Source organism: Wickerhamiella sorbophila (assembly GCF_002251995.1).
Source record: "Wickerhamiella sorbophila strain DS02 chromosome Unknown contig3, whole genome shotgun sequence".
In the NCBI taxonomy this organism is placed as follows: domain Eukaryota; kingdom Fungi; phylum Ascomycota; class Dipodascomycetes; order Dipodascales; family Trichomonascaceae; genus Wickerhamiella; species Wickerhamiella sorbophila.
The window spans coordinates 1,325,170-1,347,264 of NW_020194004.1; the positions used below are offsets into that span (position 1 = coordinate 1,325,170).

A 22,095-nucleotide genomic window follows, 5' to 3' on the forward strand; every position below is an offset into this window, starting at 1 on the left:
GATTGCTTTAGGTCAAATAGAATCGTTTATAAATCAATTAGAAGCATTGCGTCATATTTAGTATCAAACTAGCTCAAAAGTTTGGTGACCTCCTCAGCCACCGCGTTTCCTACATCAGTAGTAGAATTGGATCCGCCCAAGTCGCCGGTGCGGATGCCTTTGCCCAAAACGTTACGGACAGCCTGCTCGACGGCGTCGGCCTGTTTGGTCAAATTCAAGGACAGACGAAGCATCATGGCGGCAGAAAGAATCGTGGCCACTGGATTGACTTTATTCGCCGGCAAGTCAGGAGCAGTTCCATGGCAGGGCTCATAAAGACCGAACGCAGTGTTGGTGTCAGGCAAGCTGGACAGAGAGGCCGAGGGCAGAAGACCCAAAGATCCAGGAATAACCGAGGCTTCATCCGAAATGATGTCACCAAACATATTGGAAGTGATAACGATGCCATTGAGCTGAGTGGGGTTCTTGATGAGAATCATAGCTGCCGAGTCGATGAGCTGGTGCTGGAGGGTCAGCTCGGGGAACTCTTTTTCCATGACTTCGGTCACAGTCTTACGCCATAAACGGCTTGATGCAAGCACATTGGCCTTGTCCAGACTCCACACGGGCAGAGGGGGGTTGGATTGACGGGCCAAAAAGCCAGCCATGCGGGTGATTCGGGCGACCTCGTCAACCGAGTACTTTTCGGTGTCCCAAGCGACGCCAGAGCCATCATCCTCGGCACGCTCGCCAAAGTAAATACCGCCAACAAGCTCACGGACCACCAGAATATCAGTGCCTCGCACAATGTCCTCTTTCAATGGACTCAGCTTGAGCAGGTCCTCAGCAGCAAAGTTGCAGGGACGCAGGTTGGCGTACAGATTGAGTTCTTTCCGGATTTTGAGCAGACCCATCTCGGGACGAACGCTTCCGGTGCCCCATTTAGGACCACCAACAGCGCCGAGAAGAACAGCGTCTGCTCCCTTTGCTGCTTCAAGCGAAGCGTCAGGAAGAGGGTCACCTGTAGCATCGATTGCAGCACCGCCAATGAGGTGTTCTTGGAAGTCAAAGGCAAATTTACCCTTACTAGCAGCTTCAACCGCCTTCAAGACCTTGACTGCTTCGGCAGTGACCTCGGGGCCGACGTGGTCGCCGCCCAAAACAACAATCTTCTTTGTGTCAGTCATGTGTAGTTTGGAGAGTTCAGTCAGCTCCGAAACCGGCGGTTATGTAACCCCCACAAGCGGAGCGATTTGAAGACGTGAAAAAGCCGGCGGGAAAAAGGGACGTGGGAAAGTGCATAGCAAAGTTGATATGTAAATGTAGAGATAATTTAAGCCTTGGCTAAACCAGCGATGGTCAATTCGCGCATCTTGACCAGAGCAGCTTCGACGTCGGTATCGAGCTGACCAGAAGCGTAGTCGTCGCGGACTTGTGGCTCCAAATACTGCTGAACTTCAGCCAACCGCGTATAAGCTTCTTGACAGAAGCGCAACTGGATTTTGACAAGAGCTTCGAACGACGGGTCGAGGTAAGGCACGCGAAAGTCAATGAGCTGAGGAAGCTCAGCTGTGAGTTGGTCGTTCAGATGTGTATAGATCTCTCTGGCCTGATTCTCTTCACGCTCAGCCAGTGGAAGCTTTCCGCTGTCGTCACTTGGCTTATCGATGAGCTTCTTGGTCTTTGCTCTGAGCTTATCATAATCCATGAGCTTGTGGGAGCGCTTCTTGATTGCTTCATTCACGTCGACAAAATAGGACGTAAAACGAGTGATTGGCTCAAGAACACATTCGCGGTAGGGCTCATCAAGCTCCTTTACTGTCTCGGAGTCAAGCTCTCTAACCGCGGTGAGGTACCTCGTGGAAACATCATCGGAGGCGCCAGAGTCGCCATAGAACACATCAATCACTTCGGCGATCTTTACCTGAGCCGAAGTCATCGCACGTAAAGAGTCCAAGTATCCTTTCGCTTCCTTCTGGAGGTTGTTGGTCGCCCGCTCCATTGTACGGAAGCGACGCTCCTGCATTTCGTACTCCCGGTCCACAGTCTGCTCAATTTGACCGGCCTTCATCATCACAGAGGTGCCGGCACGGCTGACTGCCTTCTTGAATCCGTTCCAACTCATTTCAAAGGTAGATCAAACTGGGTTGCTTAGGGGTGGTACAGCTGCTTACTCAAGTGGCGAACTACAAATCGGCGTTTGGGGGGTTGCTTACGCCGATCGCCTAAGAGGAAGGTTGGCGGAAATAGGACCAAGAGCTGTAGTGTAGAACGAGAGGAAAGCTAGACGATTGCCATAGAATGAGCGGCCGATCAGGTGTGCTGTGCTAATCTGTTTGTCAGGGGCATTGTGCACTTTGCTGCATCCACGTTGGCGATCATTTGACCTGCGAGACTAAATTAGCCTTCGTACACCTACGATATGATCCAGCTATTTGGTGAAAAAAAGAACCTGACCTTGATGTGACATGAATTCAAGACCGATATTACGCTGAAACTAACAAAAGAACCATGAATCAGTTACTCACTACATATTACACTTCAGTACGAGCTATATCACTAGCGATTTGCAATTTTTCAAGAGGAGCCGTGACAGCAGCGGCATCTAGATGAGGATGTGGGTCTCGTGGTGATTTGTTGGCGTCTCCTGCCTCGCAAACCACAATTTCACGTCCCCACTCTGAATGAAGTACTTGCCGAGCGGTGAGGCGGCGACCTGCGCGCGGATCCAGCACCGAGTATATCACGTTTCGACATTTTTCTGACTCGAGGTCCTCAATTGGCTCATATCCAGCTTTGTTTTTTCTGTCTTTGAGATATTGACGGTAGAAAGAGTCGTCGGTTCGTGCCTCGTGCCAAAGGTGCCGCCCCGTGCGCATAGCCATGTAGATGACGCCTACAGCCCAGACGTCGACAGCCCGAGGATCGAACTCGTCATCTTGATACTCTTCAGGCGCGATATACGGCCCTGATCCAGCAATGTTCGAGGACAAGTGCACCTCAGACTCCCAGGCCATGCGGAAGCATTCGGCGTTGCCAAAGTCGGTTATTTTAACACAACCACACGAGGTTAATAGAATATTTTCAGGTTTGAGATCACGATGGGCGACGCCCATTTCATGCATGAAAGTAATACCTCTCACCATTTGTTTGAAGAAGCAGTCAGCTTCTTTTCGTTCGAGTTGGCCGGCTACTACGACCAGAGAGTAAAGATCTCCGCCGGCACAGTATTCCATGACACCACAGGATCCATTCTTACCATCGCGAATGAGATCCAGAGTTTCGATAATATTAAGATGATGTAACGATGAAGAGAGACAGAACTCAGCGGCCAGGCGTTTGTGAAAAGCATTGTCACTTTCATTTGCGTTACGACGATACTCCTTGACAGCAAAGAGTAAGCGCTTGTTGCGGTCGACCGGACTGGCTCGATGGGCAACTCTCACAACCCCAAACGAGCCCTTACCAACGACGTTCGATACCCGCCCATAGCGGTCGGCTGATCGAGCTTGCTCACGGGCGTTAAGTAGACTTTCCAGCACAACGCCGGGGTCGCGGTGGTCTTTGTCTTGGTGAAGCTCTTGCAGTAGAGTCGACAGAAGCGTTGGCGAGTCTGTAGAAGAGGCCACCATCTGTACACCAGCAGCAGCTTGGGCGTCCATTTCCGTGCCCTCGTCGTCAGAGTCCGAGGCTTCCTTATGCCTAGAGATAAGATCCTTGAGCATTCGCCCCAGTTTTTCTTGTCTTCGAGTTGTTTTCAGGTGGTGGCGATGCGAGTGAACCACTTTTTCGCCAACCTGTAGGTCTATTAGTTCGAAGCGTGGATGGCGGCCCACTAAAGAGCTGGTCCGTTGTGGGGTACGCTCACGGGAGTCCCGACCACCGCGCTGAGACGGAATTGAAGCTGTGTCGTCAAATTGAGACGACTCAGTCTCTGAATAGTACTGAGAAGGCTCCACCGAAGGCAAATGTACCTCGGGAGCAAAAATCTTGCGAAGCTTCCCCATCGTTGATGTTTGGAGGAAATTAAAACCAGAGTCCTTTTGAACGAGTAGACGGCTTTAGCGTGCTTCTTTCGCGTATTGTTTTTTTATCCTTTTGTGGCCAGCGGGCCTCTGCGTTGCGTTCCTGTCTTGGTCTTAGTCCGGGGTGCTTCTAGTAACTTGCGGATTTTTATGGATGACTGCTCCCAACGCGGCCTCGCTCTAATAAGTCGCCTCTTGCTTACGCACTAGGTCTCTTACAGGTGAAGCCTCCCTCCCCACATGAGAACCCTTACAGGCAACTTTGGAGTGACTGCATTGGATTCTACGGCAGTCTTCGGATAGTTGGGCAGGTGCAGTTGAGAAAAAGTGACATCCGATATTTTTGCCAGAACTATGGGTAGAGTGTATAGCTTCATACATATGCAAGTCATTAGAACGCCACTACACGAATGACCAGCAGCAGTCGGCGTTTAAAGGCAGTGCATTTCACCCCAGCCCAGTCCAAGCCCCATTACTAAGGCGACGGGAGCTTGATGCTTTTTGAGGACCTGATATCACTGACATTTGCCGAACAGCGCACGCACCAATGGCTTCTAGTGGATCCAATTCGTCCGCAACCTCTAGAAGTGAGGTGTCAGGGTCGTCTCGTGCGTCGGGGACGTCCACAGAACCTTCAGCATTTTTTTATTTCCCCACCCACCCGAATCTCCGCCGCGCCAATAGCGCGGTAATACCGCCGCCTGCCGATGCGTTAGTGAATGACACGTTTGAAAAAGTCAAGACAGTTATCCCTGAGATTGATAGACAATCTGTCAAGAGCGCACTGAGAAATGACTTTAGCCAGAATGACCCTGCAAGAGCCAAGTTTCTCCTAGAACAGTATCGCGACGCATTAGCGGGTATGGTTGTTTCAATATCAAAGCAAGCGCAAAGGAAAAAACTACAGGGTGCCTCAAATATGAACGGAATTTCTTGTTATGTGGATAGCCTACTGGTTTCTATGTTTAGCCGGATGGAGAACTTCGAGCCGTTGTTGTATCAACATTTCGACGATATGAAGCGTGCATTGCTATCTACCTGGCTCAGATTGTTTGTGAATCTTATCCGTTTGGGCGAACTTGTAACCAAGGACATTGTACATGGGCTGCTGGCGACTTGTGTAACGACCGGTTGGGGGTTCGATCGGCCCGGCGGCCAAGCCATTAACAACCAGCAGGATGCGGCGGAGTTTTTCGCCTTTCTCACTGATGCGCTGAAAATGCCCAAGCTCACCCTACGGGTCGAAATCGCTCACGCTGGTCGTGAAAATGCCGAAGACGATCACAAGGTCGTCACCGAGCAGTTGCTTTATCTGCCTGTGCCCGGAACAAAAGACGACCCGCCCCTTTTGCTGGAAGAATGCCTTGAAATGTACTTTGCAAATTCAATTAACGTCAATCGCAGAGTTGCTGCTCGAAGTGATTCGGCAGACATGGGCGCCCGTCAGCGATCATATAGCATTGTGTCAACACACACACTCTCTACACTCAACCATCCAACGCCTAGCATGGGGACACCGCGAAGGGGATTGGGATTCTCTGAAAACCCGTTAGATGACAGTGATGCCACACCTTTTACTCCACCAACAGATGGGTTCTCGTCACCCCAACTCGGAACCCATTCCCCGGGCTTTGATAGCCCTCTTCCATCTTATTCCCAATTATTTGGAGATGTACCACAGAGAGAAGATGTCAAGCGTAAAATGTGGACGTCCAACAACGAGATCACATTCCCTGCTTGGATGTTCCTGCAGCTTATGCCGTTTTACACCGATGTCCGGGATTCATCTGCTTTGGAAAACTTGGAAGCTCAACAGGTAGCCCAGCACTTTTCTGAAACGAGACCTGTTCTGGGTCTTTGTTTGAAGCGGTATTTCTGGGGTCCTAATGGAGAACCCCATCGTAATGACAGACACATTATCGTACCGGAGACGATTTTCCTTCCTTCGTTTGTGGCCGACGACTCCGACCGGGATCGAGCATTTGGCAATTTCAAGCTTGAATTGGAATCGGCAATATTCCATCGTGGAAATAGCATCCATTCCGGCCATTACTTGGCTTTGGTTTGTGACATTTGCGACAGTAAAGCTCCCGAGGACTTAAAGCGATCGTTCTCTTGGCGGTCTAGATCCAAATCACGACGACATCGGGCCCGTGAAGATGCACCCAAATTGACAAAACGGAAGCGATGGCTCTTCTTTGACGATCTGGCGCCGGTAGGTGAGAAGGTTATCGAGGTTGACTTCCAGCAAACTATGGCCGAGCTTTGCCCATACATGTTATTTTACAGAATGGTTGCACTAGACCCCGAAGAAATTGAAGAGCAGCCTGCCCCGAAATTACCGGAACGACCGACGCTACATCACCAGCCGTTGGTTCATGCGGTTAGCCATGACTCGAGTCTCGATCCACTTGAAGAAGAGCCGAGTGTGTCGGTTCTCAGGTCACCTAAATCAAGTGGCGACAGCATTGGGGGTCTTCCAAATATTCTGGAAGCAGCCCATATTTCTGATTCATCCCCAGAAATGGTGCCGCTCCACCCCACCATCTCGCCGGATCCTCTCCGACGAAGCTTGGAACTGGATTATGCTGATCGCGAAGATGTTCCTCGGCGCCGTCGTAGATTTTTACGTCGGTCACACAAAGATTATGCGGCCAGCTACCGCGAAGAAAAATGCACAATCATGTGATCATTATTGAATTTTTTTTATGTTAGGGCAGCGTTTGCAACTGTCTAGAAGGCCGATATATGGGCATGATAACTTTATAGAATAAAAAAATAAAATAAGGGTCGGTAAAAAGTTCAGTCGCAGTACGCGTCAAAAAAGTCACCTTTGGACAATGTCTCGAGGAAGGGCTCAACGAAACCTAGACCATCACCGCCAGTCATCATAAAGTCGAAATCAACGTTGGGAGCCAGTTGCATATCTGGGCCCATCTGGTACTCTATGTCTCGCTGTGGAGGCGCGCTTGGGTGGCTTTCGTGCAGAGGAGAGGTTGCAGATCCACCGGATCTGCCATTTGGCACGTGCATGTTGTCCGGATGAGCTATGCCAGAGCCTACAGGAGACTGGAAATGATGGGGGACCTGCTGGTAACCTGCACCAACCATTGGTGGAGATATTTGTGCTCGTCCAACCAGACCTGTAGGGGTGGCGTCTGGAGGTACCGGAGGACTGTGGCTAGCACCCATTGGGACACCAGATTTGATAGGCACAGAGGCAAGTTGAGGGGAATGTAGAGCTTCTGGTGAGATTTTAGAATCATGAGGTGAGAAAGGTGTCATTGCAGATGGGGCAGCAGATGAGTTAGATCCTGGATCAGAATCTGCTACCGCTTGGGCAGCTGCGGCAGTAGAGCCTGGAGTTCCAACACCATCAGAGCCAATTTTTTGTTGATCTTCAGCTGAGCGCGCTTGTGGAGTAGGGGTGGTTGACCTCGAAGCTTCCTGCGACCGGCTAATCTCCTTTGTGAGATGCGCACACAAGTTAACCAGAACGGTACCGTAGAGGCGGCAAACATGGTAGTTATCCGGGCCGGAATTTACAAGAAGCTGCGCAGCTTGACGAGCTAATGTCAGAGTTTCAGTGGCTCGATCTCTAGTTTTCAACGGAGGCATGACGATCAGGGTTTTAATCAAAATCACGATTGCGTGGATGATGTACATTGCCCAGCGCGTGGGCATAAACGCCAGTTGGCCGCGTTGGAAAAATGTTGTAGCCATACCAATCAAATGCTTCGCGGAATCAACCGCGATGTTAATGAATTGAGTGCCTTGTCTGTCCCATGTCAAAGCCTTTGAGTTGGAGGCGGCTAGCCGGGGGAGGGCATTCAGATCAGCGGCTGTGGCCTTATCTGACGCTGCTGAAGGTTCAGCGCTACACTCACGACTCATGATCGGGGTATCTTCGGCTCGGGTTCCTCGACGACTGAGTGCCAGCGAAAAAGTATAAAGTTTGATGTGATACGCACCAAACAGAATTGCCAGTACGTTGACACTGGCGTCGCCGCGGAACAGATCAGCGTATTTTGTCATCCAGTTGTCAAAATGAGGAACAAACATAAAAAGTAGACTGAGGTAGCGTCCAGAAGATAGTAGGTCACGCGTATGCTCGCGAGAGTGGTAGAGCATATCGTTTGCCATGGCCATAACTTGAAGAATTTCAGCTTGGGCTTGCTGCGCAACGGTATAATTTAATTTCGGGTTAAGAGGTTCCCGAATTATATTGGCAAGCATACACGGCCGGCCCATTCTGCTCGAGATCACGACTTCTGAAAGTAACAAGCCAACGTTAACACTGGTTAGAGATGCGTCCAGGCCAGCATCCTGGGCAAGACGAACGGCATTTCCAATAATCAGGAGAAGAGTTCGATCCGAGTTACGCAAAGTTGTTTTACGAACCCACTCCTCCGATGGGGTTCCGCGGAAAGCAAGGTACCGGTTGACTTCTTCGGAACGAAGCTCGAAGGCAACAGGACCCCATTCACTCAACAACAAGTTAGTTAAAACAGTTTCAACAGACTGCGAGAGTTGGGAGCTCCAAATATGTTGGGCAAGCGACCTCCGAACCCATATCCATAACCGTAGATGAATTTCGAAACTGCGATCCCGCAAGGAGGCGTCGGTGCCATAGGCGACGTAATAACGGGAAGCAATCATGCAAACTGTTCCAAACAATAAGGGAAGTTTCGTCAACGCATCCACAGTTCTATACTCTAATGGGATGCCGGGATAGACGGGATTGATCTTTTCCAGAAAGAAGTCGCCAAAGAGGCGAGCATCGGCCGGAGTTAAAATATGCTCGATTGCAATAAACCCGAGCCCAGAAATCGTTGTAGCATCCTTGTGGGTACTTCTGGAGGTGCTATCATATGAAGGCGTCACGTCCGGCAAAGCGTCGGATCGCTGACTCTCGATTTTGGGGAAGGACCTAGCAACATGGCTAAGAATGGATAGGGCATCGGTTGTGTTGTAAAGTTCTCGGGTTTGCCAGCCCTCGGACTTGATGGCAGCCGCCTGCGCAAGTTGTTCGCGCGCCTCGTGTTCCCTTCGGCGACGTTCTCGGCCCGAAATCACATTTTGGATTCCGCCGCGTTTAGTTGACGTCGGAACAACGCACTCGCGGGCTTCTCGCCGACATCTTTGACACCCATGGCTAACCGGCTCTCCCTCTGCAAACACACAGCGCACCTTGCGCTTTCGGCAGCTCAAACAAGCTTTGTAGGCCCGTTTGAACGACGAGTCTTTCCCCGTCGACATTAGCTAATACAGTTCGCGAGAGTGCATTTTGAGATGCAAGTTCAAAGAAGCATAGATGTATCTGGGCAAGGGTGATACAGGCTGGACACCAACCACAGGCAGCGCATTAGCGTTTCCGGCATCGCCTCCCAAAAAAAAGGACGCAAGCTGCTGGGCCTTGCATTACCAGGCGTCTGGTTAGCTATTCCGGAGCAACTGCTAATGCACCTTGCGCTAAATATAAAGCTCAGCTTCTTATTATTCACCCGCCTTGACTCTTCTGGGCGATGCGGCATCATCTCGTTGACTTGGGCATCTCTGCAGGGTTGGGCCGGCTTACGAGAACTCTGGGGCCCCGCAAAGTGGCGGGCGGGCTTGACGAGGGAGAGCAATACGCGAACAGAATGGAGTGGGAATGGCAATGAATATAGAGCAACGCATTGCCCGTTTATTTTAGCTTGACGAATTTTCTATTTTGGGCTGGTTACGTACAAGTGGTTATTGCCATGTAGTTAGATACCTCATAATCATTACTTAGAATCAACCTGGTTTAGTGTTGACTCCACTCAATACTCTTAAGATCAATACCGTCCTGGTACATATCCCACAGAGGAGAAAGCTCACGGAGCTTCTCCACCTTGCCTTTAACTGTATCAATGACAAAGTCAATCTCATCCTCGGTGGTGAAGCGGCCGATACCGAAGCGAATCGAGGAGTGGGCCAGAGCGTCATCGGCGCCGAGTGCATGCAGCACATAGGAGGGCTCCAGCGAGGCGGAGGTGCAAGCAGAACCAGAGGATAAGGCAATGTCTTTGAGGGCCATTAGTAGTGATTCACCTTCGATGTATGCGAATGAGATGTTGACGCAGCCTGGGTAATGGCGGGAAGTGTCGCCATTTAAGACTGTTTCGGGAATTGACAAGAGAGAGTCCTTGAGTTTCTTAGAGAGACGGGAAACATACGCATGATCGTAGTCCATTTCCTCGTGAGCGATCCGGGCAGCCTCGCCCATGCCGCAGACCAGAGGAGCCGCCAAAGTGCCGGAACGAAGACCACGCTCCTGGCCACCACCGGTGATGATTGGCTCCATACGAACGCGAGGCCGGCGGCGAACAAAGCAGGCACCAACACCCATGGGGCCGTAAATCTTGTGGCCCGAAATCGACATAAGATCAATGTTGGACTTGTTTACGTCAATAGGGATTTTGCCAAAGGCCTGGGCGGCATCGGTGTGGAAAAACACCTTGTGCTTCCGGCAGATTTTGCCAATCTCGTCGATGGGCTGAATAACACCGATCTCGTTGTTGACATACATGACAGAAACCAGCGCAGTGTCGGGGCGGATTGCAGCCTCCAATTGAGCGGTGTCAACCAGACCATTGGACTGAACGGGCAAGTATGTGATTTCAAAGCCTTCGTTTTCTAGGTTACGGCACGTGTCGAGGACGCACTTGTGCTCAGTCTGGGTGGTGATGATATGCTTCTTTGTCTTCTTGTAGAAACGGGCCACGCCCTTGACGGCCATGTTGTTGGTCTCTGTAGCTCCAGAGGTGAAAACAATTTCCTTAGGATCGGCACCGATCAACTTGGCTACGTGCCCACGGGCTTCCTCAACCGCAGTCTCGGTCTCCCACCCATACTGATGTGTCTTGGAGTGAGGGTTACCGTACTGGCCGGTATAAAACTGAAGCATATAGTCCAGAACTCTTGGATCCGTGGGCGTGGTGGCCTGCGTGTCGAGATAAATGGGGCGACCATTTGCCCCGCCTGTGGCCGCCTGGGGAATGTCGAAACTGATGGGATCTTGTTGGCGATGCTTGGTGGCCAACGATGCAAGCTGCTTGGCCACTTGGGCAGACTTGGCATGCTCTCGCACAACTGTCGAATACAGCCGGGTTAACGATCCTCGTAGCTGTGATTTCATATTGTTGCAAACCGAAAATATACAAGATTGCTGTGGAGCTACCCTCGAATTTCGATCGATTGTTCAAACAGAAGGGATACTGCGGCGTGCTTACAAACCCGACTTGAAAAAAAGAAGCGTGCCCCGCGGACGGTTCCGAATCGGCCAAACCCAACCCTGAAACTTTTTCCCAATCCACCACTCCCACCATTAGGGCGATAGAGCAGAAAGGATGGTTAACGATGAGGTCTTGAGATCGCTGGCTGCAGGCGGTGTGGCGGGCACGTGTACCGACCTGGTCTTCTTTCCTATCGATACGGTCAAGACGAGGCTGCAAGCCAAGGGAGGATTTTTCACCAACGGAGGCTGGCATGGTATCTACCACGGCGTAGGGTCAACAATTGTCGCTTCCGCCCCGGGTGCGGCTCTGTTTTTTATGTGCTACGACTATGGTAAACGTACTCTTCCCGAGTACTCTTACTTTAAGGATAGTCCTGCAATGATCCATATGACGTCGGCTTCGATCGGTGAGATTGCCGCTTGCAGCGTTCGAGTGCCCTCTGAGGTGGTCAAACAGCGCGTTCAGACGGGGCAGCATGTTTCGTCGTGGATCTCCTTCACTAATATTCTGAAAAACCAGTCGGGCGAGGGCGTGTTCAGAGGGCTTTACCGCGGGTACTTTACGGCTATTATGCGAGAGATTCCTTTCACCATGGTCCAATTTCCACTGTACGAGAAAATGAAGTCGGTGTGGGCAAATGCTCGTGGGGTGAAAAAGGTTGACCCTTTGAGCGGTGCTCTCTGTGGGTCCGTCGCTGGTGGTATCGCGGCAGCCGCTACGACTCCATTGGACGTACTCAAAACCCGGCTTATACTTAATAGACACGGCGAAACTTTTGGTGAAACATTGAGGGATATTTACAAAGATGGTTCAGCCACATTCTTCCGCGGTATTGTGCCCAGAACCTTGTGGATCAGTGCTGGAGGCGCGGTGTTCCTTGGCATGTATGAAGTTGCAAGCTCGCTTTTGTACAGAGACAACTGACGAATTGATGATTAAATTTCTTTTATATACAAATTTCTTAGCCTATAATTTACGTGGAAGAATAAAGACGTGTCCGTCTTTCTTGACCCGTCGAGCGTATTTTAGGACCCAGTTTTCGAGTTTGCTATTAATATTCATGAGATCGCGAATGAATGGGCCCATTTCATCAAGATCCCATTCGTTTTTGAGTTGGAAAAGCTGTTGGAAACGTACTCTGGGGTCTTTACTGAGCTTGTCAACACTCAAAGATCTGATCACCCCTTTTCTCGGTTCGAAAAAGTGACCCTCGAGCTTTGTTATATCCAATTGCAGATGAACTGGCGTTTTATGTTGCCATTGTTTCATAAAGTCGTAAGCAGTAACCTCCCCTGCTAGATTTCCAAGAAGATAGCGGCCTATCCAAACGGCAGCTTTATTTGTATCAATCTGGCCCATTTCGTCATCGTAAAATAGTTTGTAAACTGCTTCAACAGCTTCCTTGCATTCTTGGGTACCGCTGACTTCTACAACTTCTTCGAAACGTGCCGTGAGACCCAGACCTTCGCCAATGATGGTCGAAATAAGCTCGTTTACGATAAAGTAGATCGTCTCATCTTCCAGTTTGCAGACTTTGCCGCAGTATTCAAAGACAGCGTTTTCTTCACAAATAGATCTGAACTCCGCTGCCGAGCACATTGAGCGGTTTTGTAGCTCCTCCATAGTCTCCGATGGGCCAAAAGTATTTTGTCGACGGTAAACAGCGATAGACGGCAAGTCAACACTTCCACTCGACAAAATAGGCTCTAATAGATTGGAGGAAGTTCCGAACGCAGTTATATCGTCGCCATCCTGCGTGCTTAAAAGGAGCGTGTTTGTCTGGTTCAAACGTCGCACCGAAAATGTCTGGGTTTCAGTGCATGCAGCAACCGACTCACGGCTTTTATCTGACCGCAAATAAAGACATCCGGATCGTAAAGCCTCTTCAAGCTCTGGCGTCAACTCCAGCAGTCCATAAACCACACCCTCGTTGATTTTGGCGCTCAAGCGCATTACGGAAGGGAGAAAAAGGCGAGATGGCACGACCAAACCCCGCAGTGATATTTCATCCTGCAGGAAGGTCGACTTGTATTGATTATTTTGTACTTAAGCAACCATAATTTACTTGACTGGCCGAAAAAAACCATTCTATTGCCGTAGCTGCAGTCTTATGACACGCTTACGACGCGTTAATTAACAACCTGCATGAGCTTAAGTCAGACCTCCTGTCTCACGTTTGATTAAAGAAAAAGGTCTGAGTTCCGGTAACCAAGAACCGACAATACGTGTTCGATGTCTATTATACAAGACTCTAATTCACCTTATGCTACGGCATTCAATTTACAGGCAGCAGGAGAAGCCGCGTACATGACCGCCGAGGACACTGTACTGGGTAAGGTCCTGGCTGTAGTTTATCGCGCCGACGTTTCTTCAAAAGCGCTTTCAGTGGTGCTAATTGGAAACCATGGAACTTCTGGATACGTCGACATCACACTAGGTTCCACTTCTCGTTACTACGGAGCTTGTGCCTCCTTGGCTTTTGCTCACCAGAAGTCTCAGGTCAGGAAAGCCCTTGCTATTGCTGTTTTGAGGACTTATTCTACCATGGATAGGCCTCTGAGAAGAGCACTATTTCGCAGGGCTGCCAGTGAGCTCAAAATTAAAGGAGAGCTGCCGCTCAAGTACTACGATCAAACGGCGGCTGGGGCACTGGGATCAAAATTTCGATTGGTATACGGCAAGTTTCCATTGGAAATTGGCCGCCGTGTCATTGAATCGGGTATGATTTTGCCAAAATTCATTAGATCTAGCGTCCTGGACATTGTTTATGAAGATACCGATCTTACAATCGACCAGAATAATGATCTCGTGTATATGCTCGGAGACCAACTCGAACAGCTTTTCGACCCTCTCTCTGAATACTCTCCTGAACCCACGGAAAGGATTTATGTCCCACCAGCAGACTCTATCGCTACATTGGAAGACGATCCCAAAGAAGTTCAGGACATATGTGAAGAGTTGTACATGCTACAGTCGTCGGTACGGGCTAGCCTTATAGATTTCTTGCAAAACTTTTTGATTCCTTTGCGTGTTCGTGTTTTGAATCACGAAATACCCGGTATGACTATTGGAAAACTTAATACGGTATTCCCACCAACTATTGATGAGATGTTCCGAATTAACAACATTTTCTACGAAGCTTTGCAGCAAGCACTGCCATTCGGAAGTTTCGAGGTTCTTAAGGCCTGCGGTACCACTATCCCCTACTTCTACCGCGTTTGCATTCGACATGAAGCTGCAACCAAAAATTTTGCGCGAAGCTTGGCAACCACAGATTCAGAGCTGAAACATGAGATTGACAAGTACTCGCCTCAGAAGATTGAAGCTGTAATGCAAAACAGTCTTCATCTTGTCAGACTGAAACTCGTTCTTGATCGTTTTATGGAGACCAAGAAATGGTCACCTTCTGAAAAGGCTTTGGCCGATGAATTTTACCACGTTTCAACAGGCACTATTGACCAGTTCGGAAAAGAAACACAGACAGGAGCTCCTGGTAAGCGAGTGTTCACACCTAGTGGTAAAATGCTTGTGGAAATTGCTTCCGGATGGCCAGCGGAGCTGGAGTATGGCTGGATTAATAGAAGGGTCGTCACTATTTTTGATGCTGTCGATATCATTGAGCCAAGCTCTGCGCGACGCCAACTTCATAACATTGTCATTATGTTTACAGATGCCTTGGTGATCTTGGAACCCGCGGAGCCAATTCCAATGACGTCTTTAAGTGGCCTACACCTTCCGTCTATTGGTGATGTCCTTATGCACGCTATGTTGAATGAGGCACCACTAGATGGTAATCTACCACCCTTGAAGGTCATTGGGTGGGCACCTATTCTGGACGTTTCTTTCCTTAGTTTTGGACCAAAATCACTAGTAATCTCGACACAGCCTGAGCCTTTTGCCTGCAAGTTTGATGAAGATGGTGCAAAACATTACACCAAGATATATCGTCTCATTCGCCCTGATCACACGGCCGACAAGTTTGTTGAGCTCTTAGCAAAGGCCAAGGTTACAACAAAGACGCAACCTTTCCATCTGTTCAAGATCTCGAGCTTGCCGACTCAGGGCGAAGTGGGTAAAAATGTTCCCACCGATTTATCTATTTATTCCACAGTCCATGAACTTCAAGGCTACCATGCTGAAGTTAATCGGTCACCAATTGCTGTTTTTCTCAATACGCAGTTTGGTACGTCGGACCTAGCAACGAACGACCTTTGTGGTGCTGTTTGTATAAATTTCAAGTCTGATATGGCTCAAATCGAAATAAAAGTTGTGTCATTAATGGGATACACGTCGTTCAAGGAGGTGAGTAAAGAGCAGTTCAAGGAGTATGTTGTTAGCGAGATCACCTATCTTGCAACGCTAGTTTTGTCTTCGCAGAACCCAGCTGCAATCCAGGGTATCATTTCTACTAACAGAGATGTCACCGCTAATATGATTAGATGGGCCAGCCAACCGCCAGACAAAGTGCAATGGCATCACCGTCGCAGCATGTTCGGTAGTCGTCCTAATCTCAACAATGTTCTTCAACCTGTTTCCAATGGTACCAATGCGCTCCCAACACTAAAGGAGAATACGCGCAATACCTGGACGGCCGTTGATTCGCCCAAGGTTGATCAAACTCGGAGCAACAAACCTCGTGCATCGTTCATGCCCGCCAAAAGCTCTGTTCCTGCGAATATTCCTAGAACGCCCACAGCTCCGGATATTTCGGCAACCACCAGCGTTTCCTCGACAAACGTACAGAATACCAAGAAACTGACTTCAGTCATATCAGGCAAGGCCCAACCTATAATTATTCCAGAGCTGCCGTTACCGAAAACGGTGCAAACGAACGACAACAGCCCGAATTCATTCCATACTGCTGGAGGCTCACCTGGATTCGGCTCAGCTAAGGCACATGGACAGCCCGACACCCGTGGAACTGAAGCTCCCGCTGGGAATAGCGCTCCTGTTCTGAGAAAGAAAGCTAACTTCGAAGGGACTATTCCTAAGGATCGTTCAACAAGGGACCTCGCCCAAAAACCAAGCTTGCCCAGCATAGCGCCATCGCAGGACAGTATTGGCTATAAGTTCCCGCGGACTAATACAGATAATGGAAGCTCGTGGGATGATTTCAGTACGGGCCTTGGCAGCACCGAGGTTAGCAGCACTGAAGAGGCCGAGCAAAGAGATGTTGATGCTTGGTTTGAAGGTCTTGAACAACGAGACGCTGATAGCCTCAGCACTTCGGACATTGGTGATACAAGTTCCATGTATGAAGGTACCAAGCCAACTCTTGATAGGGAGGATTCTGCAAGATCAATTCGACTAAGCGCATTCCTTGACCGTTCCAGCTCTGTGCTCTACAATCGTTATTCCGGTGCTGCCTTTCCAGCTTTGCTTGACGATGATGACGATAATGCGAGTCACCTTAGAAATATATCGTTGGATAGTGTCGGAAGCACACAGAGTGCAATCTCTGCACGCACAAACGGAACATCTGACACTGAGCAAGACGACTTTTCGTACTTGGCTGATTTGGTTCAGGATGAAGAAGTGATGTCCAACTCTTCTTCTGCTGGGAGACTCTATCCCGATCTGCGCGAGCTCTCTTTAGTGAGATTGGGAAGCTATGTTTTGAAAAATGATAAAAGTCTTGAAGCTATTTCCCAACAAAAACAGGAGCAAGGGTCTAGCTGGTCTCTTCCAGGATTATCCGAGGAGCCAGACTTCTATGGCTCTGATGAGCCTACTCCTACACTCGGTAGCACCAGACGTGTCAATGACGACGAAGTGGACGTTGAGGTGATGCTAGGCTCAGTAAATCAGTGGTTAGAGGACGAAAATGCAAAAGAAGGGGCTACCCCTGTATTACCGGGGGGCGAAACTCCAGTTCTGACACTCGATCGCCCTCCCCGTCTAATGATGCCTGAAAACTCGAGTCATACAATCAACTCGTTCAGGCGTATGGTCATGTCCTCAAGTTTGAATACCCTTCAGCTTGCGTCATTGACAATTCAAATTGACCAGTTTGCTAGTAACGCACCCGCTGAATACAAAAAGGAGCTTCAGCGTATTAAGGAAGCTTTGACGGATATGTACAACCAAACTCAGCATTATTCTGAGCACTACACCCCTGCCAAAGCGGCTGAGCTCCGGTTTTTGGCGCCTCGAGAGGACCGGCTTCGTCGACATCTTATCCTATGCATTCATAGTTTGCTGTCTATGGGCTATCCTCAGCTTGTATCTGGTGTTCTTGAAATGGAATGGATCCGTCGCTCGAAATTACACGAGGGACTTGGGGAGGATATGCCATTGAGCTTGTGGCATACCTAGTCCTGTTTTGTAGAAATTAAGTTATAGAATGTGACTCTGCAGATAGTCTTAAGTGGATTTTAACTGGTTACTTTAAGCGTCTTTCTTGCGTTCTTTGCCGCATTGCCTCTTGTTCTTCCTCCTTACGCCTAGCAGCTCTTTGACGCCGGTCACGCCTCAAATTGCTCTGCATACGAGCATAGGTACCCCGACGAACTATTTTCTCCAAGAGTGCACGATCATACCCCCAGCTTCGGAACTCCGCCTCAAGGGCGTCTAGTATTTTATTTCGTGTATCTTCGTTTGTGTCCCTTATCCAAGTCTGGGCACCTACGTCAAAACCGTTTGCTTTCACCACTTGCATTATACGAATTTCCCGCTCTGCGCCTTCACTATGATTGTTTTGCATGCCCATCTCTCTGTACATTTCACTCAGTGGCATTTTTGCTACGGACAACGAGCGCCCAGAAAAGCGATGTCCATTCGACGAGGAGTGCTTATGGCGTCGAATATCTGCAGATGGTGGAGGCGTTACTTGTCTCGAGTTACACTCAAATGGCTGTGAGCGATACAATAAGGCAGAATTTGGCTCCGTAGAGGCAGCGGATGAAGGCAAAGAATGTAAAGGTCCAGACATGACAAGAGACAGGTTCAGGGAATGGGGCCTTCGTCGGGTTTGGCTTGAGGCCTCAGATGGTACCTGCATAAGATCTTCCTCCTCAAACCTTGAGCCCTCGATTGCATCGTGACTCAAGCCGCTGAAGGTTTGTGTATGGAACGTAAAACTTGCTTCTGGATCGCTTGACGACGACTTTCGCGAGTGGGGGGGGCTTGAGAGGCTAATTTTGCTGGACCAGTCTTCACTCCCCGAACGAGCATACACAGCTGGAGCAGTGGGTGAAACACTAGCGTTGGAGTTAGTTTCATCGTGCAACGCATGGATCTTATCGGGGGCATGAACATAAATTGAATCTGGATCAGTCCAGATGGAACTGCCTGCATCTTCCTTCTGATCAGTGAATATGACATCGTCGAGAATATCAGGAAACTCGTTGGCCGAATATATAGGACCTGCTGTGGTCGCGGACGGAAACCCAAGATCTGTGGATTCGAGCTCAGCTAGTGCGCAGGTATTCACGAAGCTGGAGCTCGCCATGTCGCTACTCTGGTCTTGTTTCAAGAACCCAGAATCAGTTAGCCACACACTATCGAAGTCCTGGGCATCCGATACGTCGGGCGAGTTCATCTTCTGACGTAGTCACTAGGCCGATCAATGTGAGACTGTGGGTGGAAGATCTCAGAACTGATCGTGTATTCCTGCTTTTGTGATTTATTCTATAGAAAGGTTTCTGCACGCCTGTGGACGGCAGCATTACGTCTTGCCAGTTCTCGTAACCTTCCTTAGGGAACGCAGGCTGCACCGCGCAATCTGCAGATTCATCGTGTAACATTTCCCAAATAGGTAACTTAATGGATCGAAACTAAACTTCTGGGGAATGAACTTAGATTCTCTGCAGTATGATCGAAGATTAATCGTACTCAATTCTGAAAAAGGGGTGGTATTACCGGGCACGACAAACATTCCCCAGTAGTCAATGTATGTTTCGAATTCACAGGAGTGTGAAAAAATACCTATTCATAACTAAAAAAGCAGACATAGCTCAGCTTACTTCATTTCCTTGGGCTTTTCATTTAAGATCACGCGCTAAAAGCCGTGCTTGGCAGCTACATGCTCGTAGAGCTCGACCAGCTTTTGCGGCCCATTCAAGAAACCAAAACGCCTGTAATCATGGAGACGTGCAAGTAGTTGCTCATCGCTTAGCTCTCGCTTTTGCAAAGCTTCAGCCATAGGCTCAAAAACGGTTCTGGTGTAAGCATCGGACACAATGAATTTTCCATCCTTGTTCAGGAACTTGCTATCCACCTTGCGCTTAGAGGGATCTCTTTCTCTAAGACCATCAAAACCTTCTCCAGCATCAAGGTACACACCCATGTTCCGTTCCAGATCACCAGCTTTGTGCGCTTTGAGCACATCACCGTGTTTTGCAATAAGATACTCCCGGTACGTATTATGCCAGTCATCAGCAGGTAGACGGCGGATAGCAGTCCAACCCAAACTAAGGAGATCATCTTTGGTGAGGTTTGTAACCTTGTGGCGAGTTTTGAAGATATTCAGACTCTTGGGGTTGAAGACACCGACCCGGAAAAACAGATAAATCACAATTATCTTGAAGCAATGCATGGCGAAAAAGCCCCAGCGCCAAATGTTCGTATCAAATGGATCAGTTGTACCTTCTCTATCCCGAAGAATAGGGAACATACGCTGAACCGTGTTCACAAACAGCATAGAAGGCGCGATTCCCGGAGTAGGCGTAATATGCTGGGGCAAATCGAGATACAACCAGCCCAATAGAATGGTAACAAAGCGGATATATCTAGAAGTGTGAAATTGCCAGACTGGAACCACCAGTTGGCCCTCGTGTACGACATCCTTGAGGTCTGCCTCCAGGTCCAGATTCACTAAATTTTTTTCCTCATCGGCATATTCAGAGAAAAGCATTGTACCAACGCTGGTCAAGTAACCGGGATGCATGGAAGCAGCGAAGCCAGCAGGCACCGTGTCGTAGAAGTAACTCGGGCACAGGTTGATGGGCAACTGGGTGAAAATGTTCAGCAGGTCCTTGACCTTGGCATCTCGCTTGATGGCCAAGCAGTAGTCCTTCTCGGAGTCTGCGTTCATCCGCATATATATGTCCATCGTGGGTTCTCCATCTCTGGTCAACATTATGAACGTAAGTTTAATAAGCAGTTTTTCCGACTTGCATATGCACAAAAGATGAGGTGAAGAAGGACAGTTAGAAAGAGGGTTTACATATTTCACAACTACACGAATAAATATGGAGAAAGGCATTACTCAATCTGCTTGACAGAGCCAGCTTCGGGTGTAGCATTAGCAGCACCGGGCGGGCCAGCCTCAAGGGGTGCTTGACGGGGAATGATCTCTACATAAGTTGCAGGGACGTAGCCGGAGCGGCCGTCACGAGTGCGGACTCGCCACCACTGGCTGGGGTTTCCACTGGGATCTGTTGCCGACAGTACTGCGACCAAATCGCCTTTTTTGAGCTCAAGCTCGATCTGGGGGTTCTCGGGGACGAAATCGTAGAGGGCCCTGCAGAAGTCCAGCTTGGAAGGATCGATAGGTCCGTCTCCGTTCATGCCTATTTCTGCCTGCTGCTGAGATGCCATTGATCGGATAAGTTTACCTAGCAGGTAGGGCAGGCCGACTACGGCAGCCAAGAACATGAGCAGGGGTTTGAAAGATGGCCTAGATGCGCCTCCCGAAGCACCACCAGCAGCTTGGAACTTTGCAAAATTCGCCGGGGTGAGTTGATTGGGCGGCTGCTTGCCCGTGATTTTGGCGATTAACGCCTTTGACCATCGGAGGAGTGCGAAAATGCCGAGGATAGATCCTAGGCTCTGCTTGAGATGACCAAATTGTTCCGCAACGCTCATCATTGCATAAAAGGACGTATGAGTAGCCATGTAAGTAGACTCCAACATCTGAGCAAAGCCACCGAACGCTCCAACGATAGATTCAATCAGCTGGAAAGTGGCCGCGGTAGATGTTTCCAGAGGGTTGTTAGGATTACCCATTCCACCCATTCCCATACGGTTATAGCCTCCGTAGCCACCATAGCCGCCATAGCTTCCGTAGCCGCCATAGCCACTCATGCCGCCATAGCCACCCATGCCGCCATAGCTTCCATAGCCACCCATTCCAGAGCCCATGCCATATCCTGATCCGTAAGAACCATAGCCTGAATTCATTCCTGAATAACCACCGTATCCTCCTGGAGTATAAGATGTCGTGGGTGCCACTGAATTGAGGGTCGTAGGTCTTCCTGGCACCGGGGGAACACCTGAAGCTGCTGCAGCGGATGTGGCGTCGCTGATACCAGTTTGTGGGACTGAAGAGCTCGGCCCAGATATAGGAACTGAGCTACTTGTTGTTGTTTCCGCGCCTGAAGTGCTTGCCCCAGTTTCCCAAGGTTTAGGTCGCGTAGTAGACATCCCTAAAAGTGGGGAAAGTTAGCTAGTATTAGTCAATCTGGAAGCGAGGTTTTAGCATGTCTTTCCCCTGTACCCCTAACACCCCAATACTCTTGTGGTCAGCCATTAGGTAAGAGGACAATGCATTTCAGTTGTTACTCGCATAGAGGGATCCAAACTACTGGGCCGTGAAAAGAAGACCATGATATGAAAATGAGGATAGACAACTTGGGCCGGATTTAGTCGTTTACAACGGGAATCTATTTTTTGCTCGAAATGTTTTGTTACTATAGTAGTTTTTGACACTTTAGCTCGTTGACGAATTTGCCAATAAGGACCTTTGCCATTTACGGTCCAAGGTACGGGTTTCTTTGCCAATTTAGTCGCTGTCCCGGTCAAACTGATCGATTGAAAAGCTCAAAAAACAAAACCTGAGTTATTTCATGAATCCCTTACCCATTTATAGTGGTTGAAAGAACGCCTTC

The 22,095-nt window shown here is 49.2% G+C and overlaps 12 protein-coding genes across 12 annotated transcripts; 3 read left to right on the top strand and 9 right to left on the bottom strand.

The window, feature by feature from the left end:
• Positions 1-68: 68 nt before the first annotated feature.
• Positions 69-1,166, bottom strand: B9G98_02625 (3-isopropylmalate dehydrogenase; the record flags this gene model as incomplete). Its single annotated transcript, XM_024809182.1, has 1 exon — positions 69-1,166. One exon carries the CDS (start codon positions 1,164-1,166, stop codon positions 69-71), a length of 1,098 nt encoding a protein of 365 aa, XP_024664950.1.
• A 146-nt stretch (positions 1,167-1,312) lies between these two features.
• On the bottom strand, positions 1,313-2,104 carry B9G98_02626 (Protein hob3; the record flags this gene model as incomplete). Its single annotated transcript, XM_024809183.1, has 1 exon — positions 1,313-2,104. The coding sequence occupies one exon, from the start codon at positions 2,102-2,104 to the stop codon at positions 1,313-1,315; it is 792 nt and encodes a 263-aa protein (XP_024664951.1).
• A 409-nt stretch (positions 2,105-2,513) lies between these two features.
• On the bottom strand, positions 2,514-3,986 carry B9G98_02627 (Serine/threonine-protein kinase hal4; the record flags this gene model as incomplete). The annotated part of the gene is made up of 1 exon (XM_024809184.1): positions 2,514-3,986. The coding sequence occupies one exon, from the start codon at positions 3,984-3,986 to the stop codon at positions 2,514-2,516; it is 1,473 nt and encodes a 490-aa protein (XP_024664952.1).
• A 565-nt stretch (positions 3,987-4,551) lies between these two features.
• B9G98_02628 (hypothetical protein) lies at positions 4,552-6,693 on the top strand (the record flags this gene model as incomplete). Its single annotated transcript, XM_024809185.1, has 1 exon — positions 4,552-6,693. The coding sequence occupies one exon, from the start codon at positions 4,552-4,554 to the stop codon at positions 6,691-6,693; it is 2,142 nt and encodes a 713-aa protein (XP_024664953.1).
• Positions 6,694-6,806: 113 nt separating this feature from the next.
• Positions 6,807-9,263, bottom strand: B9G98_02629 (Transcriptional activator ARO80; the record flags this gene model as incomplete). Its single annotated transcript, XM_024809186.1, has 1 exon — positions 6,807-9,263. One exon carries the CDS (start codon positions 9,261-9,263, stop codon positions 6,807-6,809), a length of 2,457 nt encoding a protein of 818 aa, XP_024664954.1.
• A 529-nt stretch (positions 9,264-9,792) lies between these two features.
• B9G98_02630 (Cysteine desulfurase, mitochondrial) lies at positions 9,793-11,166 on the bottom strand (the record flags this gene model as incomplete). The annotated part of the gene is made up of 1 exon (XM_024809187.1): positions 9,793-11,166. The coding sequence occupies one exon, from the start codon at positions 11,164-11,166 to the stop codon at positions 9,793-9,795; it is 1,374 nt and encodes a 457-aa protein (XP_024664955.1).
• Positions 11,167-11,377: 211 nt separating this feature from the next.
• B9G98_02631 (Putative mitochondrial carrier protein PET8) lies at positions 11,378-12,190 on the top strand (the record flags this gene model as incomplete). Its single annotated transcript, XM_024809188.1, has 1 exon — positions 11,378-12,190. The coding sequence occupies one exon, from the start codon at positions 11,378-11,380 to the stop codon at positions 12,188-12,190; it is 813 nt and encodes a 270-aa protein (XP_024664956.1).
• Positions 12,191-12,232: 42 nt separating this feature from the next.
• Positions 12,233-13,219, bottom strand: B9G98_02632 (Sister chromatid cohesion protein DCC1; the record flags this gene model as incomplete). The annotated part of the gene is made up of 1 exon (XM_024809189.1): positions 12,233-13,219. One exon carries the CDS (start codon positions 13,217-13,219, stop codon positions 12,233-12,235), a length of 987 nt encoding a protein of 328 aa, XP_024664957.1.
• A 279-nt stretch (positions 13,220-13,498) lies between these two features.
• On the top strand, positions 13,499-17,581 carry B9G98_02633 (Bud site selection protein 3; the record flags this gene model as incomplete). The annotated part of the gene is made up of 1 exon (XM_024809190.1): positions 13,499-17,581. The coding sequence occupies one exon, from the start codon at positions 13,499-13,501 to the stop codon at positions 17,579-17,581; it is 4,083 nt and encodes a 1,360-aa protein (XP_024664958.1).
• A 67-nt stretch (positions 17,582-17,648) lies between these two features.
• On the bottom strand, positions 17,649-18,806 carry B9G98_02634 (hypothetical protein; the record flags this gene model as incomplete). Its single annotated transcript, XM_024809191.1, has 1 exon — positions 17,649-18,806. One exon carries the CDS (start codon positions 18,804-18,806, stop codon positions 17,649-17,651), a length of 1,158 nt encoding a protein of 385 aa, XP_024664959.1.
• Positions 18,807-19,265: 459 nt separating this feature from the next.
• Positions 19,266-20,345, bottom strand: B9G98_02635 (Glucose-signaling factor 2; the record flags this gene model as incomplete). Its single annotated transcript, XM_024809192.1, has 1 exon — positions 19,266-20,345. One exon carries the CDS (start codon positions 20,343-20,345, stop codon positions 19,266-19,268), a length of 1,080 nt encoding a protein of 359 aa, XP_024664960.1.
• Positions 20,346-20,470: 125 nt separating this feature from the next.
• On the bottom strand, positions 20,471-22,070 carry B9G98_02636 (Peroxisomal membrane protein PAS20; the record flags this gene model as incomplete). The annotated part of the gene is made up of 2 exons (XM_024809193.1): positions 20,471-21,633; positions 22,067-22,070. 2 exons carry the CDS (start codon positions 22,068-22,070, stop codon positions 20,471-20,473), a joined length of 1,167 nt encoding a protein of 388 aa, XP_024664961.1.
• Positions 22,071-22,095: the final 25 nt, after the last annotated feature.